Below are 19,094 nucleotides of genomic sequence, written 5' to 3'. Positions count from 1 at the left end.
TTAACAAACCCTGAAAAAAAGCCACACAAAAAATGAATGATTGCTGGTAACGGTTTCTATACATTAGTATTTACGAAGTGTATGTTGTGACTTACCTTAAAAATCACAGTGGTCCCTCGCTAATAACGCGGTTCACCTTTCACCTCGCTGTTTCGCAGATTTTTTAGTGCAAGTTTGCATGCTTATTTTTTTTTTACGTCACATTGTGTCCTGCGTCCTGATCGCTGCAGACGATCTCCTCCGGGACGTCTCTCCTGTACAGTACAGAATCGCTGCATCGATTGATAGCAGTGTGACTCTGAAGTGCAGTACTGTATGTCCACGATGTCCACGAAACGTTTTGCACTGTCAAAAAATAAAATTGGCCACTTGATTTCACCTATCGCTGGTTATTTTTAGAACCTAACACCCGCGATAAAGGAGGGACAGCTGAGAAATATAACATTTGAATCCCTTTTCTCTTTTGCCCTGAGGCGGAGGAAAAACATCGACAAGTCGATGAACATCATTTACAGATATATTGGGTAAATGCCCAAGACATCTGTAGAAATGTAAATCGCCGCTTGATTCATTCATTTGCTTAACTTGTTTTGGACCGGAAACAAAGCTTCTCACAAGAGTTTCCGCACCGGAAGTAGCATATGCTAACGTACACATAGTCGATTATCTTAAACAAAAAACTTAGTTATTGTAGCTTAAATCTAACGATTTAAGCGGTTCATTTTAACTTTCTGAATCACTCTGCTGGTATATCGGGAGTTGCGGCCAAGGAGCTGATCTACTTAATTATTTTAGTTTGTTAAAAATTCTATTCATCTTCTGCTTGAATTTGTCTTCAGTGTTTGTAACAGTGAAGCTCCAGATTACAATGACAGCAAATCACAACAGCAGCCTGTATTCAATTGATTTATTTTTTTATTCACTACAACATTTAAGGTTTGTATAAGATACAGGACTGAGACAGGACTCTTCCAGACACTAAACCAAGGCACAATGTACATTTCAATTCCTTTAATTTTAAATATGTTTATATTGTCTATCCTGTAAAATAGTCAGATGTCTATTCATATTAATGTACATAATTCACCTGCTTGCTGCTACTACTGCACATTCACCCAATGTGTATATATATATATATATATATATATATATATATATATATATATATATATATATATGTGCAATTTTTTTGCACATGTCGAGGAGCGTGTCAGGCTACATGTCACTGTGTGTTATACTTGTATAGCTATGCATGTGACAAATAAAGAACCTTGAACCTGAGAGAGGAGGACAGAGAGGGAGAGAAAGGAAAATATGCGATTGACTGAAATGTGCCTGTTTTTCATCTTGTCAGCTTTGCTACAACTAGTTCTTTAAAGACTGAGCGTTTGCTCGGGTTTTTCTAACTAAAGCCAAGAGAGAAGTGAGGATGAAACGGAGGAAGTTTAAAGCACCTGCCCCTTTCCTGATTGGTGCCCTAATTGCCCTTTTTTTTTTTAGGCAATTTTTAAATCTTTGTTTATTTATTTTATGTGTGTGTGCGTGTGGGGTCTTGCCTGCGCCCCTCAACAATAATATTTAACTATTAATCACAGTTTTGCTAAATAAAAGGATCTGACTTGCATCAGTCACATGACTACTATTAACCAATGATCGCCCTTGACTGCAGAGCGAGGTGTCGAATTGAAACAAATGGGCGTGCCGTGTGTGCACCAGCGCAACTAATATTAGCTGTCCTTTTATTAACTGCACAAGTAATGCTGGTCACAGCTGCTAGCTGGCTGGGTAAGGATGTCAGGGATCTAAGTCTGTCCACCGTTTAGGGAACATATTTAGTTTTAAAGTAAGTTCAAGGGCTTTTCCTGCCTTTCTGGAGAACTTATTAGATATTTTTTTGTGAAATATATGCATATCCACATAATTATGAATTATTATAATTATGATATTCTGAAAAAACACTTTAAAAAATATGGATTTATATTTCAAATATGACAAAGTGCTGATTTTACAGCAGCAAAATGATTGTCTCTCTAGAGTTTAAACATTTAACAAACTTTCTGCCTGCATAGACTGGATAGTCAAACAAATTGAATCCCCATAAGTACATTATTTTATATTTTTTGCTTTATTTTTTTTATTTTAATTACTTTATTGTTATAGCACTAGGAATAAATAATAAGGGAAGTACTCTGGATCAGTACCATGATGCAAAATCTATAAAGATTTTTTGCAAAGGATTCAGGTAAAATTAATGGCTACAGTGACCCTGAGCCATTGCTAGCTAAAGTGTAGCTTTAGCTATTATTATTATTATTATTTAGCTATTATTTTATTTTTTTTCCTCGCATTTGGTTGCAGTATTCTCTTAGTCTGTTTAAATCAAATGATTTCACCAGATCCTCTTAACCTTTTATTCGGGAGATCGAGAGACCAGCCTCGGAGTGCTAGAATTCGAGCTGCTCACAAAGGAGAAATCAACAATATTCAACATTTGGACACCACGGCCCCAGCTGCAGGCCCAAGGCTGGAGCCCACCAAAACAACTCCCTGATAACGACTGTGTGATGACTATTCTTCCCGCCCCATGAAGGACACCTGGATTGGCTGGAGGACTGTTTACTTAGCCTGATAGGCCGAAGGACACTGTCTCAGCTAAACTATGGACACGCACACACACACACACACTTACACTGATAAGCACTCACTCATCCCCCTCCCTTTCCAACGCCTTCGATGCTTGTGCCCTACCGGGGATGATAGCAGTCAACTGGACCAGCACAGATGCTGCAGGACCGGATGCGCTGTCTACGCCGGCTCTCTCTTACCCTTTACCCGCCCCTGTTGCTTGTCTCGTGTTTCTATGGTGTATTGATAGTCATGTGCTTTTGTGCTGAGGTGTTTTTTCTTTTATCAAACTGTTCTCCCACTAGGAGCTCAGTCTGAGTGGAGTTTTTTTTCTCCTCCTCTTACCTCATGTAGTGTATTTTCGTTGTTTTTTTCCTATCAGCCTACCTTCTGACATGTCTCCCCAATGTGATGTTTGTGTAAAGTTGGTCAGAAGGTTCCTTTGTGAGTGCGCATGCGCCATTAGCGTGCTGCCTGCTGTAACCCCTAATTTCCCTCGGGATGAATAAAGTATTCTGATTCTGATTCTGATTCTGATTCACAATAGAACAAAACATGTCAAAAACTGAAACAATGTATCATGTGACGTTTAAAGAAAAATATTAGCTCATTTTGAATCTGATGGCAGAAACACATCTCAAAAAAGTTGGGATAAGTCCATATTTACTACAATGTAGCATCGCGTCTTTGTTTAACAGCAGCCTGTAAACATCTGGGAACAGACCAGCTGCTGGGGTTTATGGGTTTCTGATGTATATAAATCACTGCATTCAGATTTTACTCACAGTGTCCCAGCTTTTTTGGAATTGTGTTTTTAGTTAGTTTACTAAAGCCTTCGATGTGACGAGGAGAGTCTCAGGTTCTTTCCTGTTCATGGTGTCGCTGCTGTCTGAGGTGACACAGGAAGATTGTGAAAACCAGGGCGACACCACCCAGAAACACCGTCCGAGCCACAGGGGGGACGAATGCAAAGTTCACTGCCTGAGGTGATGGGAAAGAAGAAAAATGGATATCATGATTGTGAAAGCCTGTCATCAGTGTAGTTCTCTCAGTCTGTGTGTGCAGAGAAGAGTTGAGCAAACCTGCATTGTTGACCAAAATACTACCCCAGTCTACAGAGTGGGAGAGAGAGAGAGATTATTACAGGAGATCTGGGAACATATCGCCATCATGAAGTTTAATAAAGACAGACAATGACTTTATACGTACCTTGTAAGATGTCCAAAATTTCTGCCTCCAGTCTTCAAGTGGGTCATCTTTGTGTTCAAGTAAACTCAAACCTACAATGTAGACAGATTTTGTTTTTCAATCGGTCATTAAAAACTCACTTTTCTTTACCCAATTATTCATGGGTAGATTTGTGTTACTTGGTAATAACTATAAGGTAAATCGTTTGATTAATTCAGATGTATTGATGTAACCTAAAATGTTTGTGCAGATCAGTAGAGTATGCGAACATTTGAGATTTGTCCACATGTAATCCATAACTGAGGACAAAGCTTGTAATAATACAACAGTAATGAGCAGAAGTAGTCATGTTTAGTAATAAAAAATTGATGCCATCAGTACGGTTATATTAGTATTCTTAGAATTAGGAGGCTTCTTTAGATGAATTAAGTTTATATACAATATACAGTGATCTAATAGGTGTTTTTTTCATAGGTGAAGGCTGTTATGAAAACCCGAGTAGACCAAAGAGTCCAATTAGCATGCTAACAGTAACACCTGCTGACTATGGTCTTGAAAAAGGGAAAATATCCAGTTCACAGAGTGAAAATGCCTTGTTGATATCAGTGGTCTTGGAAGGATGGACAAACTGCAGGAAGGGCATAGTGACTTAAAGCATCTCTGAAGCAGCAGCAGTAGAAGAGCACACTAGGTGTCATTCCTGCCAGCTAACAACAGAAAGCTGAGGCTACAGTTCACATGGGCCACTAAAATTAGACAATACAAGATTAGAAAATCAGTGCCTGGTCTAATGAGTCTTGAGTTCTGCTGAGACATTTGGTTAGTTGGGTCAGAATTTGGCATAAGCAACATGAAATCTTGGAAAGGATTGTGTAAACGGTTCAGGGTAGTGGTGATGTAACAATGGGATTCTTTCTTGGCACATTTTGGGCCTGTTAGTACCAACTGAGCATCATTTAAACACCACAGCCTGCCTGAGTGTTGTCCACTCTTTTATAACCACAGTGTACACATCTTCTGATCGCTGCTTCCTGGATAACACATATCACAAATCTCATATCATCTCAAACTGATTTCTTGGCCATGACAGATTACTCAAATGGCGATCTCAGACTTCCAATAAAACACCTTTGGGATGCAGTGGAATGGGAGATTCATTATGGATGAGCAGCTGAAAAATTTGCAGCATGTGTGATGGTATCGTATCAATATGGACCAAAATGTCTGAGAAATGTTTCCAGCACCTTGTTGAATTGACACTATGACAATAGATACCCCAACTCACTACTGACCTGTACCCAATAAGTTGACTAGTGAACATAGCTGCCATTAATTCAGAGTGGTATGGTGCAGTTGCATGGTCAGCAGATTCATACTGACTGTGAAAAACATCCAATAAAACAGTAAAACAATGTAGATGTCTATCTGAAGCCTGACTGGTTGAACTCTGTCTTAGATTATGGGGATTTTCTTTACACAAAAAACTTATAAAAAAAAAAAAATATATATATATATATATATATATAGTACCTTTCAAGATAAATATTACAAATTGTGACACATCCAATGGGGTAAAAACATAAAGACATAAAGAAAATATAAGTTTTTAGTTGCTTTTTAAAAACTCAGAGTCTAGGAACCAGTCTTCCAAAAGCTCTGCCATCTTTAGATGTCAAACTTGTATGATGCACAGCCATCAGGTATTGATCACAGGCTCCTGCTGGAGGTTCACAAATAGCTGTAAAAGTCAAAACTAGAATCACATACCAATGTAAAAGGCACTGATGGTGAGAGGAGCCGCAATCAGCTGGTCCACCACCACCTTCCCAGTTACTGCCTTTACTCCGCCTCCTGGCAGCATCTTCTCCAGCCCTCTGAGCCAGTGATAGTTGAAGTTGGCGTGGAAACAAAAACCGACGGTCGCCACTCGAGCCATCTGATGCCAGTCGACTCCTACTAAATCCTCCGATGTGGATCCTGTTGCTGGTTTCTCACCCAGCACGCTCTGCTGTACGAGGTCAGCAGAGGCGAACAGGGCTGTGTATCCCAGGATGTTACTGATGTACGGGTGAGCTTTGAACACAGCCCAGACCCACTTCATAGTGAGGAATCTGATAAGAGAGAGCATTAAAGCTGAAGTCATTCGACATTTGCCTTAGTTAGGAAAGCCGTTCACTGAAGGTTGAAAAACAGTGGGTGAGGAAATTCAGCAGCATAAGGGCCAGGCTATGATTAGTGATCCCCTAAAATATCCAGACTTACCTTTCAGAGTTGCTCCTCTCACACTCTTCTGAGTCTCCCCAAAGCCAAAAAGACACAAACTACATTTCTCTGGACAAAGACGATCATCAGCAGAGGCAAATCTACACGTGACGAGATCTCACAGGGTCAAAGTTCTGCTCCTGTTGCAGGGCATGTGTGATAAAGCCTTATCATCCCCCTGGAGAGGACTGTGAGAAAGCACAACATGTGAAGCGTGAGACTTGACTGAACACACACTAACAAACTCATGCTGTAAAGCTTAAACAGCTGAATGTATGTGCATGCAGATTTGATAACGACGGTTGAATGTACTCATTGCACTCATCGTGTAATGTCACTATGTAAGCAAATCCTGGTAAGAAAATCTCTAATCTCTAACACACTATGACTTACCACGCTATTCCTTGTAACCACACCAGAGCTGTGCACCCTTGGGCCCGAAGCACATGTAGTGTCACTATAAATAGATGCCACTCCTGCAGCAGCGATTCCCTTCTCTGAGTTAACCGCTTGGCTTTGAAAAGGCGCCGAAATCGGATAGAAGCAATTTTCAAGATTTTATGGCTTCTTTTGAAGTAAGTGAATGAATTTGCACCTCTCACTTATGTGTTTTGTTTTGTTTTTACTGTGAACATTCTCACAAAATCACTGACATCTTCCGAGTAGTTACTCTGTGTCCCAACAGCCAAATGAAAGCATAAATGAGACGATGCCATTGCATTAATTGCTCCTAAATTTTGCCTCTGCATATCAGGATCTCACCTGCATTGGGTGATTTTTGCTTTTACTTGTGCTGTATTAGTATATATTGAATGTTTTTGCTCGTTTAGCTCTGAAGGTCATTGGTTAAAATGTGTTTTGTTTAACATGCTTAAACACATTTTCTTGGTTTATTTAGTGAAAAGCCAAAAGATCTGCAAACTTGTCAGTACAGATTAAGAAGCTGGGTGGATATTTCACTTGAGTAATATAAAGTAAAAGTAATTTGTTAGGTACACCTCAGGAAAAGCAGGTTGGACGCCTTTTACTATCAGAATTGCTTCATTTTTTTATGTCAGAGATTCAACAAGGTGCTGGGAACAAACCTCACACTCAAAACTTTTGGTCCATATTGACACAACAGCATCACACAGCTGCTGCAGGGTCTCCCATTCTGCCTCACTCCAAATGTGAGGAACTGCAACTGGATTGAATTCTGGTGACTGTGGAGGCCATTGGAGTACAGTGAACTATTTATGAAAAAAAAAACCAGCTTGAGATGATTTGAAATTTGTGACATGGTGTGTTGTCTATCAGAAGATTGGCACATTGTGGTTATAAAGAGATGGACACGCCAGCAACAATGCTCAAGTAAGATGTGGTGCTTAAATTATGCTTAATTGGTACTAACAGGCCTATAGTGTGCTGAAGAAGTTCCTCACACCTTAACCCAATCACGACCATCCTAAACTGTTGATAAAAGGCTTGATGGAGCCATGCTTTCGTGTTCTTTACACCAATTCTGACTCTAAAAAAGAAATTCATTTCTGAGAATGAATGTGGCAGTTTTTTGGCTGGAAGGGAAATAAGTTGACAACTTTTTACCAAGTTACTTTTAGGTAAAAGATACCAAAAAGTAACTTGACTGTCTATGTCAAATGTAGACAGACAAATTCCTACTCCTTATTTGAATTTTTGTTGTGTGTTGTGTTGGATTTGCATGTTGCGCTCACATCTAGAAAATTAACAATAACGTGAGCTGCAAAGAAGAGAAAAGTTAATAATCGTAACCTTAAAATCACTTTGTAAAGTTAAATGTATTTTCACATCTGTGTAAAAAATAAAAATAAAATAAAGCCTAGCCACACACCTGCTGCCATAGATATGCAAAATGTTGAACTTGGAAGGTGTCCTTTTGAATCGTAAAGGTCAATTAAAAGCAGCTAGCAACCATCCTAGATCTTCCCACTGAGAATGTGATAATTAGGGCCAGAGTTTAAACTGGTCAATTAAGTGCTTGTTAACCCTGAACTCAAGCGTTAGTGTCTCGCAGTATTTAACAAGCTGCTTTCAGAAAGCCACACAATGGAGGCGTGTGCCCACACTTCTACAAGTGGTTGACTTCTCAGATAATTGCCCTTTTCTTTTCAGACCCTCTCATCATGTCTCACTTCCTCTCCCGTTATCAATTTGTCAAAGCAGATTCCTTTAAGACTGCCTGGGAAAAATGCATTTGCATTGACCGCTGATGTCACTCAGCTTAATTTGTGCACACATCGGTCCACAATACATGCACACACATGCATTAACAGCTGAATTACTGCAGCACGCCTCCTCAGCCTTCAGTGCAGTTTGTAGAGAGATACACAGAAACCTGGAGACAAAACGGTAAGCAGGCTTTTGCAGTTATTTTTATATATTTTTATATAATTATAAGTTATGTAGATCTGCTGTTTCCACAGTACAACACATTAGCTGTAACAGCGTTTTTGACATTTTGTTGTTATGTTATAATAAATATGAGTTACAGCCTTTACAAACAGGTTTATATAAACACTTATTGCTTAATCGGTGATTTTTGCCTGCAGTTTGTCTTTTCTCATCATTTAATCATTTAATTTTTTTAATAATCATTCATCCTGATCACTTCCTATATGTTCATCTTATGAGAATTGGGGCTTGATTTCTTTATAGTGATTTCCTAGTTGGTGGAAATTGACTATGTACACTTTTAGGTACTTTACTTGTACTAAACATAAATTCACAGCGAAGTGTTGAACTTTTAACTCCCCTTCTATTGCTTTACAGATGCACTGCAATTAGTCTGACGGCACATTTCTTTGTTTTTTGCGTTATAGTTGGGGTTAAAATTTGTGGCAGCCAGGCTTTTAGACTTTTGACTTTTTAAGGCATGGCTCAGGCAGTAGGGTGTGTTGTCTACCAATCAGAAAGTCGGTTTAACGATCCCCAGCTATTCCAGTGTACATGTCAAAGTATCCTTGAGCAAGACGCTGAGTGTAAATGTTAGAAAACACAAAGGCAGAGATAAAAGTGCTGTACGAATGTGTGTGTATGTGTTAGTTGGGTAAATAAGACTATAATGGATAAGTCATATAATCTTAATAAAAAAATCCTAAAATTGAGTAGAAAGGTGCAAGTACCAGACCATTTACTCCTCATGTCACAGTTCCTCAGAACAGTAATATTAATTTTGAGAAATAATAAGATAATTTTTTTCCTGTGCAGAATAAATACTTTTAGATATAGTGAAGGCAGATTATATTTTATTTAAGTACAAGAGAAATTTACTCCTTCTGTCATTGTTTCTCGTCTGTCAGGAAATGCAGGATTCAGTTCAAGATTACTCTGATTACTTTCAGAGCTCTGCCTGCCTTACGGGTATACAGCACCTTTATGGTTAGCACCTGTCTGAGCTCCTCTGATCAGGATCTGTTCTGCTCTCCATCCTTTAAACTCAAGAAGACTCTGCTGGAGCATTTATGTTATATAAATGGACGTTTATTCCACTTTAAGTCAGTGACTCCTGACTCTCCTAAATCTCCACTAAATGTATGTTTCTCAGGCATGCGACCGTCTATCTCTGCGAGTCTTGAGCCTGGGTTGGAGCGAGGGGTCCCCTGGGGTCGTGACCTGTACACCTTTGTAACTTCAGCAGCAGGTCACATGATGAGGACCCTGCAGAAACCCAAGAAGAACCGACCATCCAAGCGGCAGGTCAACCACCGTCGCTTCCTGCACAACATGATTCAGAGGTGTGTTTGACCATCAGTGAAACACTTGCAGTAAAATGTAGAACAGCCTTTTCCTGCCAGTGAAACTGAGCGTAAGAAAATGTGAGCTCCCAGATGATGAGAGGGGGAAAAATACAAAAAACATTGTTATGTAGCATTCAGTGTGTTGCGTGGTTTTCACATGAATGTGTACTTATTACTCCTTAAATCCCCTAAAATGATAAAAAAAACAAGGATGGAGGGTAGATAACATTTCATTTTTAAAGGAATAGTATTTTGAAAATACACACTGAAGGTTAGGAGAGTAATTTGATAAAAATCTAACATATGTGACTTCAAAAAACAAGCTGGCAGGGAAGGTTCTCACAACACTGGCAAAAGTTGACTTCTTTCTAAAAATGTTTTTAAGAAAACATTTGAAGGATTTTTATCATTTCAAACCGGATAAGATTCATAGTTTAACTTACACATACATGCTAACAGTGAAAAACCATTCTCAGTTTAATATCCTAGAAATGTTTATAGATTTTATTGAGGCCTGAGATTAGAGAATAATTTGTTTGAAACGGTAGAAAGATTGGCCTGCATGATTCTGAGCTGTTGATGGCGTTACTCAAGAGTATCATCCATCCAACTTCATCCTTAGTTCAGGCATTGTGGGGAGACTAGAGCCTATTCCAGCTGTCGCAGCGCAAACACAACTGGACAGGTCGCCTGTCTATCATGAAGCTAACACTTCACACTCAATTTAGGATCACAAATTAACCTAACTTGCATTTCTTTGGACTGTGGGAGGAATTTGGTGAAAACCTGGACAGGGAGAACATAGAAAGGCCCCACCTGGCCGGTGGGTTTGAACCAGTAGGCAACAATCCTGACTGCTGCACCAACATGCTGCCCATGTAAGGCCATGTCCATACTAATATGTTTTTGTTTGAAAACACATCTTTTTCTCTCGGTTTTGGCCTTCCATCCACGCTGTGACGGTGTTTTCAGTCAAGGAAAATGCAGGGTTTTGAAAACGCTCTCCAAGGCAGATACATATGAAAATGCAGTTTTTGCATCGCAGTGTGGACAGCAAACCTGGAGCCTTTTCGAAAACGATGACACATTTTAGTCATGTGACCAATTAAAGTAAGATAGCGGAGGGCATTATACAGCAGTTAATGCTCTATGTTGGTACACGGCATTGAAGATGATAACAGTGGGTGGATTATATTCTTAAACTTAGTTACAGCGCTTTCAGAAAGACATCTACATTATTACATTACATTATTAATTATTAATTAATTAATTACATTATTATTTTAAAAAAAAGGGCAGGGATAGCTCAGTAGGTAGAGTGGTTGCCCCATGATCGGAGGGTCGGGGGTTCGACTCCACTGAACAGCTACCCTGAGGTACCCCTGAGCAAGGTACCATCCCTACACACTGCTCCCTGGGCGCTGCATTGGTGGCTGCCCACTGCTTCAATGGGTGAATGGGTTAAATGCAGAGGAGTAATTTCCCTATGGGGACTAACACATACACATTATTATCTACTGTGATAAAGTCTGCTCTCCATATTGACAAAATATTAATGAGGTCATTTACAGCTGTAACATGAATAAAATAGCTGAATTGCCACCTGAGCATGCAGTTACGTTCCATAGAGTTTTGATAATGATCTACAATTTTGTCCAGGTGTGTTGCAGCAGGGATACATAGAAAAATTTCAAGACACCGGCCTTTAAGTTTGACACCTGTGCCTTAGAGGATCCTTAACTTAAAAAGTCTTTTTAACCTAAGAACAAAAAATGGCAGCTTTCCCAAAACTGCTGTAAAAATACTATGTAATAATATTTTTTTCCACTTTAAATCACTTATTCTTTTAAAAATACTTCAGCCTGAGCTGTAAATATTGAATATTAATTATAGATTGGGGATTTTATGCTTTTGAAGGCCAGTATGTTTACATAACTCCATTGATTTTTAGTAAAATGGCAAATGGCCTGTATTTGTATAGCGCTTTACTTGGTCCCTAAGGACCCCAAAGTGCTTTACACTACATTCAGTCATTCACCCATTCACACACACATTCACACACTGGTGATGGCAAGCTACATTGTAGCCACAGCTGCACTGACAGAGGCGAGGCTGCCGGACACTGGCGCCACTGGGCCCTCTGACCACCACCAGTAGGCAAACATGGGGTTAGTATCTTTGATCATTGTTTTTAATAGGCCCTGAGATGGGCCAACGATTAGCAGCGACATTCATTTTCATGCATTTCTATTTTTTCTACAGTGTCAGATTTTTTTTTGAGGTCCTAACAACAAAAAATGCCACCTTCCCAAAAACTATTATATAGTAATATTTTCTTTCTACTTTACATGACACAGTCTTTTAAAATTACTTCAGCCTGAATTATAAATATGAAATATTAATGACAGTATTTTGGATTTTAACCCTTTAAAGAATAATTTAAAAAAATCCACTGGCAAATTGTTTAGCAGAGCCAAAATAGCATGAAATAGTTTTCCACTGTTGTCCCAATTCATTGTTTCATTCACTTTTTTTCTTATCAACAGAAAATTTGCAGATATTGAAGCAGCAAACCAGCGGTTGGCATATGCTCTTTATTTTAAGGATGAGGACAAAGGCATGTCCTCTCTGTCATCACACAAGCCAGATTCACCTGACCAGTCAGGTAATCCATCTCAAAGTGGTGGTCCACAGGATGCCGATAAAAACAGCCTTCAAACAGGTGTAGATGGTGCCTCAAAGTCTATCAGTGTTTCCTCAAGTCAAGTAAATACAAAAAGGAAGCAGACGGAATCAGGGCATCTTTGGAAACATCACTCCATATCGCAGTCCTCCACCTGCAGAGCTGCAGCGAACAAACACAGCAAGAGGAGGCAGGAAAAGGGAAGCAGAGGTCATAAACCGGTGGAAATTAAACCTATTAGCTCCCCAAGAAGTTCTGACTTGTTCCACGGGGCGGAGCTATTTTATTTTAACAACGAGAGTCAGTCGAAGCCAGCCGACAACCACCAAGAAGACACAGAGTCAACTACAAATGACTTCATTCAGCTTGGCCAAAATGTGGACATCTCCCCCTCCTTCTCCCCAGAGTTATCTCCATTGTCTCTTGACTCTTGTGATTTCTCCGTTCAAGTGTTCACAGACCTCGCGGGCTGCGCGCAGGCTCAGAAGAGCTACTTCGACTTCTCTGAGGGTCAGCTGACTGACATAATGGAGCCATTTTCCATTGACAATAAGGACTTAGGGGATTGCACTGACATAGAGGCATATTTTGAAAGCATTTGTGCATGCCATGGTGATGATGATGATATATTTGGAGACCAGTCACATAACTTTACCGAAGTGGATGATCTCCACTGTGAAGGTGAGTGTAGGTATGAATATGCATATGCAGACCAGGGAGTGACCTCAGACCACTTCCAGGGTAACCACAGGAGCTCAGTGACCCTGAGACAAAGTGCATACACAGAAGAGGAACAATTTAACACCTTTAAACTCTGTCAAAGCACAGACATCAACCAGAAGCAGATCCCCTCCTCAGTCAGCTACCACCACTACAACATCGCACAGCTTCAGGCGTACCAGTGTTCTCAGGAGGAGAGCACCTGTATGCAAGTTAACTGGGAAAATAACCTACAGTTTACACCATTTGAAGGAGTTGCTCAGTCCTTCACTGTTCCACTTAACAACGCTGAGCTCCGCCCCATACCAACACCACCTCAGGAAGACAACTGGCTGTTTACTGATATCCTGAAGGACAGAAAGTCACCTAGTTACTAGGAACACATGCCTCATGTTCTTAAAGAGAATCAGACTCAACCGGTCTCATACTTGAGAAGACAAATTCTCAATGACTTCTTGTTTTTACTTTTGTTTAAAGACATTACAAATTTTTGGGGAACACATTTATAATGCTGTCCTTTTTGTTTTTTGATGTTTTGCCTTTACAGAACAATTGCCAGATAACTACAAATACAGAAGTTCTGGGAATTATGCAATCAAACCAAACAGGTCCAGAGTAAAACTAAAGAAATTCACTCCGTGAATGTACAGTCAATGGCCACTTTATCAGGTATAGGGTTGGATCACTTTTACCTTCAGATCTCATTCATCATGACATGGAAACCTAATCTGATGGATTGCATAACAGCGGACAAACTCCAATCAAAGCTGGTCTGATATAAATCTGAGAATTTATTTATATTATTATGTATGTAAATTTATCCTTAAAAACTGGGAATTATGAGGAATGAAGAAACAGTATTTGTGACAGCTAGAGTAAAAAACTAATATAGAGCTGTGTACTTCAATTCTTCTGTCAATTACACTGTTAAGAAATCTTACATTTATAAATACGTTCAAGATGTTTTTTTTAACTTTTGAAAACATCTTTCAGACGGTGTCCTTACCAAGTTCTAAGTTTGATACTTCTAATTTGTGAATGCACCAGCTTTTAGATCAAAAACATCTGTAGGTGCTGTTCATATTACCTCATTATTTATTTATTTTTAGCATTTATTAGCTTACAACAAAGATCTGAACTATTTATTCTATTCTATTCTTTATTTTGTAATTAAACAGTGCTTACCTGAGAGGTCAGTCCAAATCAATCTGTTCAAGAACTGTTTTGCAGTATTTATATAGATACTGTAAATAACTAGTCTAGGTTCTTCCTTGTATACCAAAGTTTAAACATGCTTGATTAGCTTTGTGAATTTTTATGTCCAAAATGTTTATGAGTCGTTATGAGGTGTTTTGTTAAAAAGCATGCTGGCATCACAAGTTCTTTTTGAAAAGGAGTTTGTGCATTTGCCATAATGTGACATACAGATGATCTACAATTTTTTTTATACCACCTTAATTAATTATTAATTACCAAGCAACCATGATCAGATTTAACGTTTTCTTGAATAATCAAGATTGTAGGCCAGGACTTCACACTGGATGAAAAAAAAATATAGTTATTTAGAAAATGTTGCCACATTTTTTGACAGATTAGGCATTTGTACTGTCTACACTGAAAAAAATAACCTGCTGGATTAACATTAAAAAATATGTACATCGCTTTGTCAACCTTAGTGTTTTATGTTATAACTGCACACATTATTTATTTATTATTATTTCTGCATCCGTCTGAGTCTCCGCAGCTGGGGCAGTCACAGGTGGCCTTCGGGCACTGCCTTCGTCGCCCCAAGCGCAGACTGCCCGGGGTGCCCGGTGCGACGTGTGGTGCCTGCCTGGGAACCACATCGCCGAATCCCCGTCTGACAGGTGGGCGTGGGAAATGTGGTGTATGGAAGACCGCTTCGGCCATTGCCGATCGGGAGCCCAAGTCCTTCTGATCGAGGCCCCACCCCACGGAAGGTGTGAGGCCGGAGGCGGCCCCTATCGCGCCGGGGTTCGGTCTTCTCGGAGTCGGGTTGTTTGGGAATGCATATATATATACATATATATGTAATTTATATATATATGTGTGTGTGTGTGTATATATACATATGTGTATATATGTGTGGGTCCAGATAATGAAAGACATTCAAGAGCATAAAATACATAAAATCACCTATCACCTGAGTCAAGAGCAAAGCGCAGATCCATGTCAGACAATAGTACACTGCTGTCTATACTTCATTCATAAAAAACAAATCTACAAATTCCCAGATATGAAGGATGAAGAGGACAACAAGCTGATCTGAAAAATCGCTGCTTAATGGGGACTAAATGGCCTGGTAAATGGCCTGCATTTGAAGACCCCAAAGCGCTTTACACTACATTCAGTCATCTACCCATTCACACACACACATTCACACACTGGTGATGGCAAGCTACATTGTAGCCACAGCTGCCCTGGGGTGCACTGACAGAAGCGAGGCCACTGCCGGACACTGGCGCCACCGGGCCCTCTGACCACCACCAGTAGGGAAACATGGGGTTAGTGTCTTGCCCAAGGATATTTGGCATGCAGCCAGGAGGCAGCCTGGGATCGAACCACCAACCTTTTGATTAGTGGCCTGCTCTGCCACCTGAGCTACAGCTACCCTTGGCTCTCACAGCGCATCAAAAGACTGGGCAGGTTGAACTAAAGTGTTGATCAAGGAGGGAGGGGTCCAGCTGGACCAGGAGGCCACCAGGACCAGATAATGAAAAAACAGATCATGAAAAAAATTCAAGAGCATAAAATGACCTGAATGCAGGGGTGAACCGCAGATCCATGCCAGACAAAACACAGCCCAGCGCCTGCTCCAGCAGGCTAACACAAAGAGCTAACGCAGAGCATGGCAACAGCAAACCCAAGTGACATTACACAGATTAAACAGTAAACATAAGTCTGTAAGTACTATGTAAGGTAAACTTTATACTTTATTGGGTCAACCGACAGTGTTGGGAAGGTTACTTTTAAAATGTATTCCATTACAGAATACAGAACACATGCCCCAAAATGTATTCTGTAACGTATTCCGTTACGTTACTCAATGACAGTAACGTATTCTGAATACTTTGGATTACTTAATATATTATCATGCTTTTTACAACAACGTGAATGTACTATTGCTGTGTGATTTATTACTATTACTGAAGGTCCGCGACTCCGAACTGTAGTAAAGGGACCTCTGACTAATACGGCGGGGTCCCTGTCGGCTTGTAGCCGAAAAATAGCTTTACTTTGTTGTGTGGGTCAACTTTTCTTGCGAGAGACAGAGAGAGGCGTTGAAAGACTGCTCCAACTGCTGCGGAGTCGGGGCGGTCTGCCTCTCCCCACCGCAGGGAAAAGGGTAACACCACCTGGGTCTGGGTGCAGTTCCCCCCTCCAGGGACAAGGGTACCTAGACCTAGAGTACGCTTGGGGAGTGTGATCGTATGTACAGCGTCTCTTTATGTCTGTCTCCACGTTGGTTGAGTGTGGAGTAAGTGCATATGAGAGCATGAGGGTGGGAATGGATGTTTGTGTCTGTGTGTGCCTGTATGTCTGTGTCTATATGTCAGGTTGGGTATCAGACGCCACCTCTCTGGGGACATCTCAGGCCCTCCAAGGTTTGGAGGCCTATCTCCGCCCACCACCACTTCCCCTGCCAGTGGCGGACTCCCTCAGGTGTCGGTGCGTCGGTGGTTCTTTGTGTCTGGGGGTGGGCGTCCGGGTACACACCGGCTCACTCCTTGGCGGCCGCTTATCGGGGCCTGGAGCCTGGGGCTCGCTCGGGCCACTTCGGAGGTGGGGTGCCCCCGGCCTCTCGGCCTGGGGCTCGGTCACTCAGGCACAGCTGGCTGCCGGCGGAGCTCACGGGCGCGTCACTGCAACTCCCCCTGGCTTCTGCTCCGCGGCTGCTGAGTGAACCCTCATCTGGGACTCTCCTCAGCTCTTACTGGGACAGTGGCGCGGCTGCCCCTCTGTTGGTCTTCCTTGGTCTCTTGTGTTCTGTGGGCCTCTGGATGTCTGGAGTTTTGATCTCCTCCATACCTGCTTCATACCCTGGAGGACGGGGCTGTGGCTCCCCACATTCCCTAGCAGATCGTTACATGGAGAAACCTTTGGAATGCAAGCATGCTGATCCACACAGGTATGCACACAGGTGTACACACGGGTATTCACAGACGCGGACTACAGCTTTCTTGGCTGCTGCCTCAAAGCACATTGTGCGCTGTCTATCTTGCGTGCTGCACAACATCGTTTATTATTTAGTATCTACTGATATCTACTGCTAGCTAGTTTATTGTGATGGTGCTGTTTTTTTTATTATGTTGCTCTTTGTTGTTTGCTTTCTCTTCTGTTTTTTTTCTCCATACAGGTGACCCAGGTGTTTTGTTTTTTTTGTTTGTTTTTCTTTCTTTCTTCTCCCCCTTCTCACCGTCTCTTCTCCCCTTTGGTCTTCTTTCTCTCCCTCTCTTTCTTTCATTCTTTCTCCCTGTCCTATCCCCCAGTCATGTCTGTCCCGTTTGTAGCAACTGAAAATAAAATAAATTCATAATTATAATAAAGGTCAATCAAATGGACCAATATGGCAAGGCCATGATGATCCACTTGGTAAAATAAATCCGCTTGGCATCTTACTTGGCCTTTAGACAACAATTCTGATGGCTAAAGATCCAAACGGGACACAAAAAAAAAAAGAAAAAAAAAGAAAGACTGCTCCAACGGAACTTATTATTTTCGGAGGAAAACACGAACACGGTGTACAGTCGAGTCTTAATAGCTTACTTACAACTGGGCTCGTCAGGCACTCTTCTTGGCTGCAGTGGTTATTATTATATTTACATGCTTCCAGCTCCCGTTTTTCCTCGATGACAACTCGTACCTTTCCACTCCCCTTTTTCTCCCTCCTCGCGCTCACAGACCCATAACGTGTATGGCAGTCCATTCTCCCTGCAACACGGACTACACTGCCCATGATGCTACATTCTTTAGAGCTATGCTTGTAGCATTCTGCCTGTTAGCTTAGCACAACAACAACAACAACGAAAAGGCGCTCTCTCACCCAGGAAACACACAGTGGCAGAGAGAGAGAGAGAGCGTCGCCCTGTAACCATGGCAACCATAACGCTGCCGCCTGGAACAACAGAACGTAGCTGTCAAACAAAACCCAAACAGTCCTGACCCGCGACAGAATGAAACAGGAAAGTACCGCAGTGTAATCCATTTATTTCAACAAAGTAACTGTATTCTGAATACCACCTTTTTAAACGGTAACTGTAACGGAATACAGTTACTCATATTTTGTATTTTAAATACGTAACGGCGGTACATGTATTCCGTTACTCCCCAACACTGTCAACCGACAAACTGCTCTTGGTTGACCATGTTAACTGTTTAACAATCACAGCTAACACTAGCTAAAATCAATTTGGCATTTTGGCATAAAAAACACATTTTCAAATTCCACATTAAAAAAAATTTTTTCACATTTTTTTCTTAGAAATGTCTGCATTTGTGAATACATTTTTCCCAGTAACAAGACAGTATAATGTACTGTATAAATGTGAAGGAATTTTCCATATTTCCATGTCCTTAAATCCCATTTCCTCCAGCTTGACCCCCTCCCTCTTTGATCAAAACATTTTGGTGGGTGTCATGGGGGTGAGTAAGGGGTAGGTGGGGTGCGGTTGGGGCAAGATGGGGTGTGAAAGGTGATTGGGGTGAGGGTCTTGACCCCCTCTCCTGTATTGTTAAATCCCCTTTTCCCCCCCATTTTTGAAAAAACATTTTCAAATTCCACATAAAAAAAAATATTTTCACTTTTTTTTTTTTTTTAGAAATGTTTTAAGTGTTGCTTG

The 19,094-nt window shown here is 40.9% G+C and overlaps 1 protein-coding gene across 2 annotated transcripts; it reads right to left on the bottom strand.

Annotated features, from left to right (window-relative positions):
* Window positions 1-1,199: 1,199 nt before the first annotated feature.
* LOC309716961 (mpv17-like protein) lies at window positions 1,200-18,579 on the bottom strand. 2 transcript variants are annotated; one of them, XM_082551110.1, is made up of 6 exons: window positions 18,026-18,579; window positions 6,076-6,263; window positions 5,581-5,924; window positions 3,835-3,905; window positions 3,708-3,737; window positions 1,200-3,606 (listed from the first exon to the last, which is right to left on the bottom strand). In XM_082551110.1, the coding sequence occupies exons 3-6, from the start codon at window positions 5,912-5,914 to the stop codon at window positions 3,481-3,483; spliced, it is 561 nt and encodes a 186-aa protein (XP_082407236.1). In that variant the 5' UTR covers window positions 5,915-5,924; window positions 6,076-6,263; window positions 18,026-18,579; the 3' UTR covers window positions 1,200-3,480. The 2 variants fall into 2 exon arrangements, with proteins under 2 accessions (XP_082407236.1, XP_082407235.1); XM_082551109.1 differs by lacking the exon at window positions 18,026-18,579 and adding an exon at window positions 6,469-6,627.
* Window positions 18,580-19,094: the final 515 nt, after the last annotated feature.

The sequence above is a fragment of the Aulonocara stuartgranti genome, assembly GCF_965226115.1.
Source record: "Aulonocara stuartgranti genome assembly, chromosome: 11".
NCBI classification, from domain to species: Eukaryota; Metazoa; Chordata; class Actinopteri; order Cichliformes; family Cichlidae; genus Aulonocara; species Aulonocara stuartgranti.
Note: the sequence above shows the minus strand (reverse complement) of the source record. Positions and strands in the feature narration are given on the sequence as shown.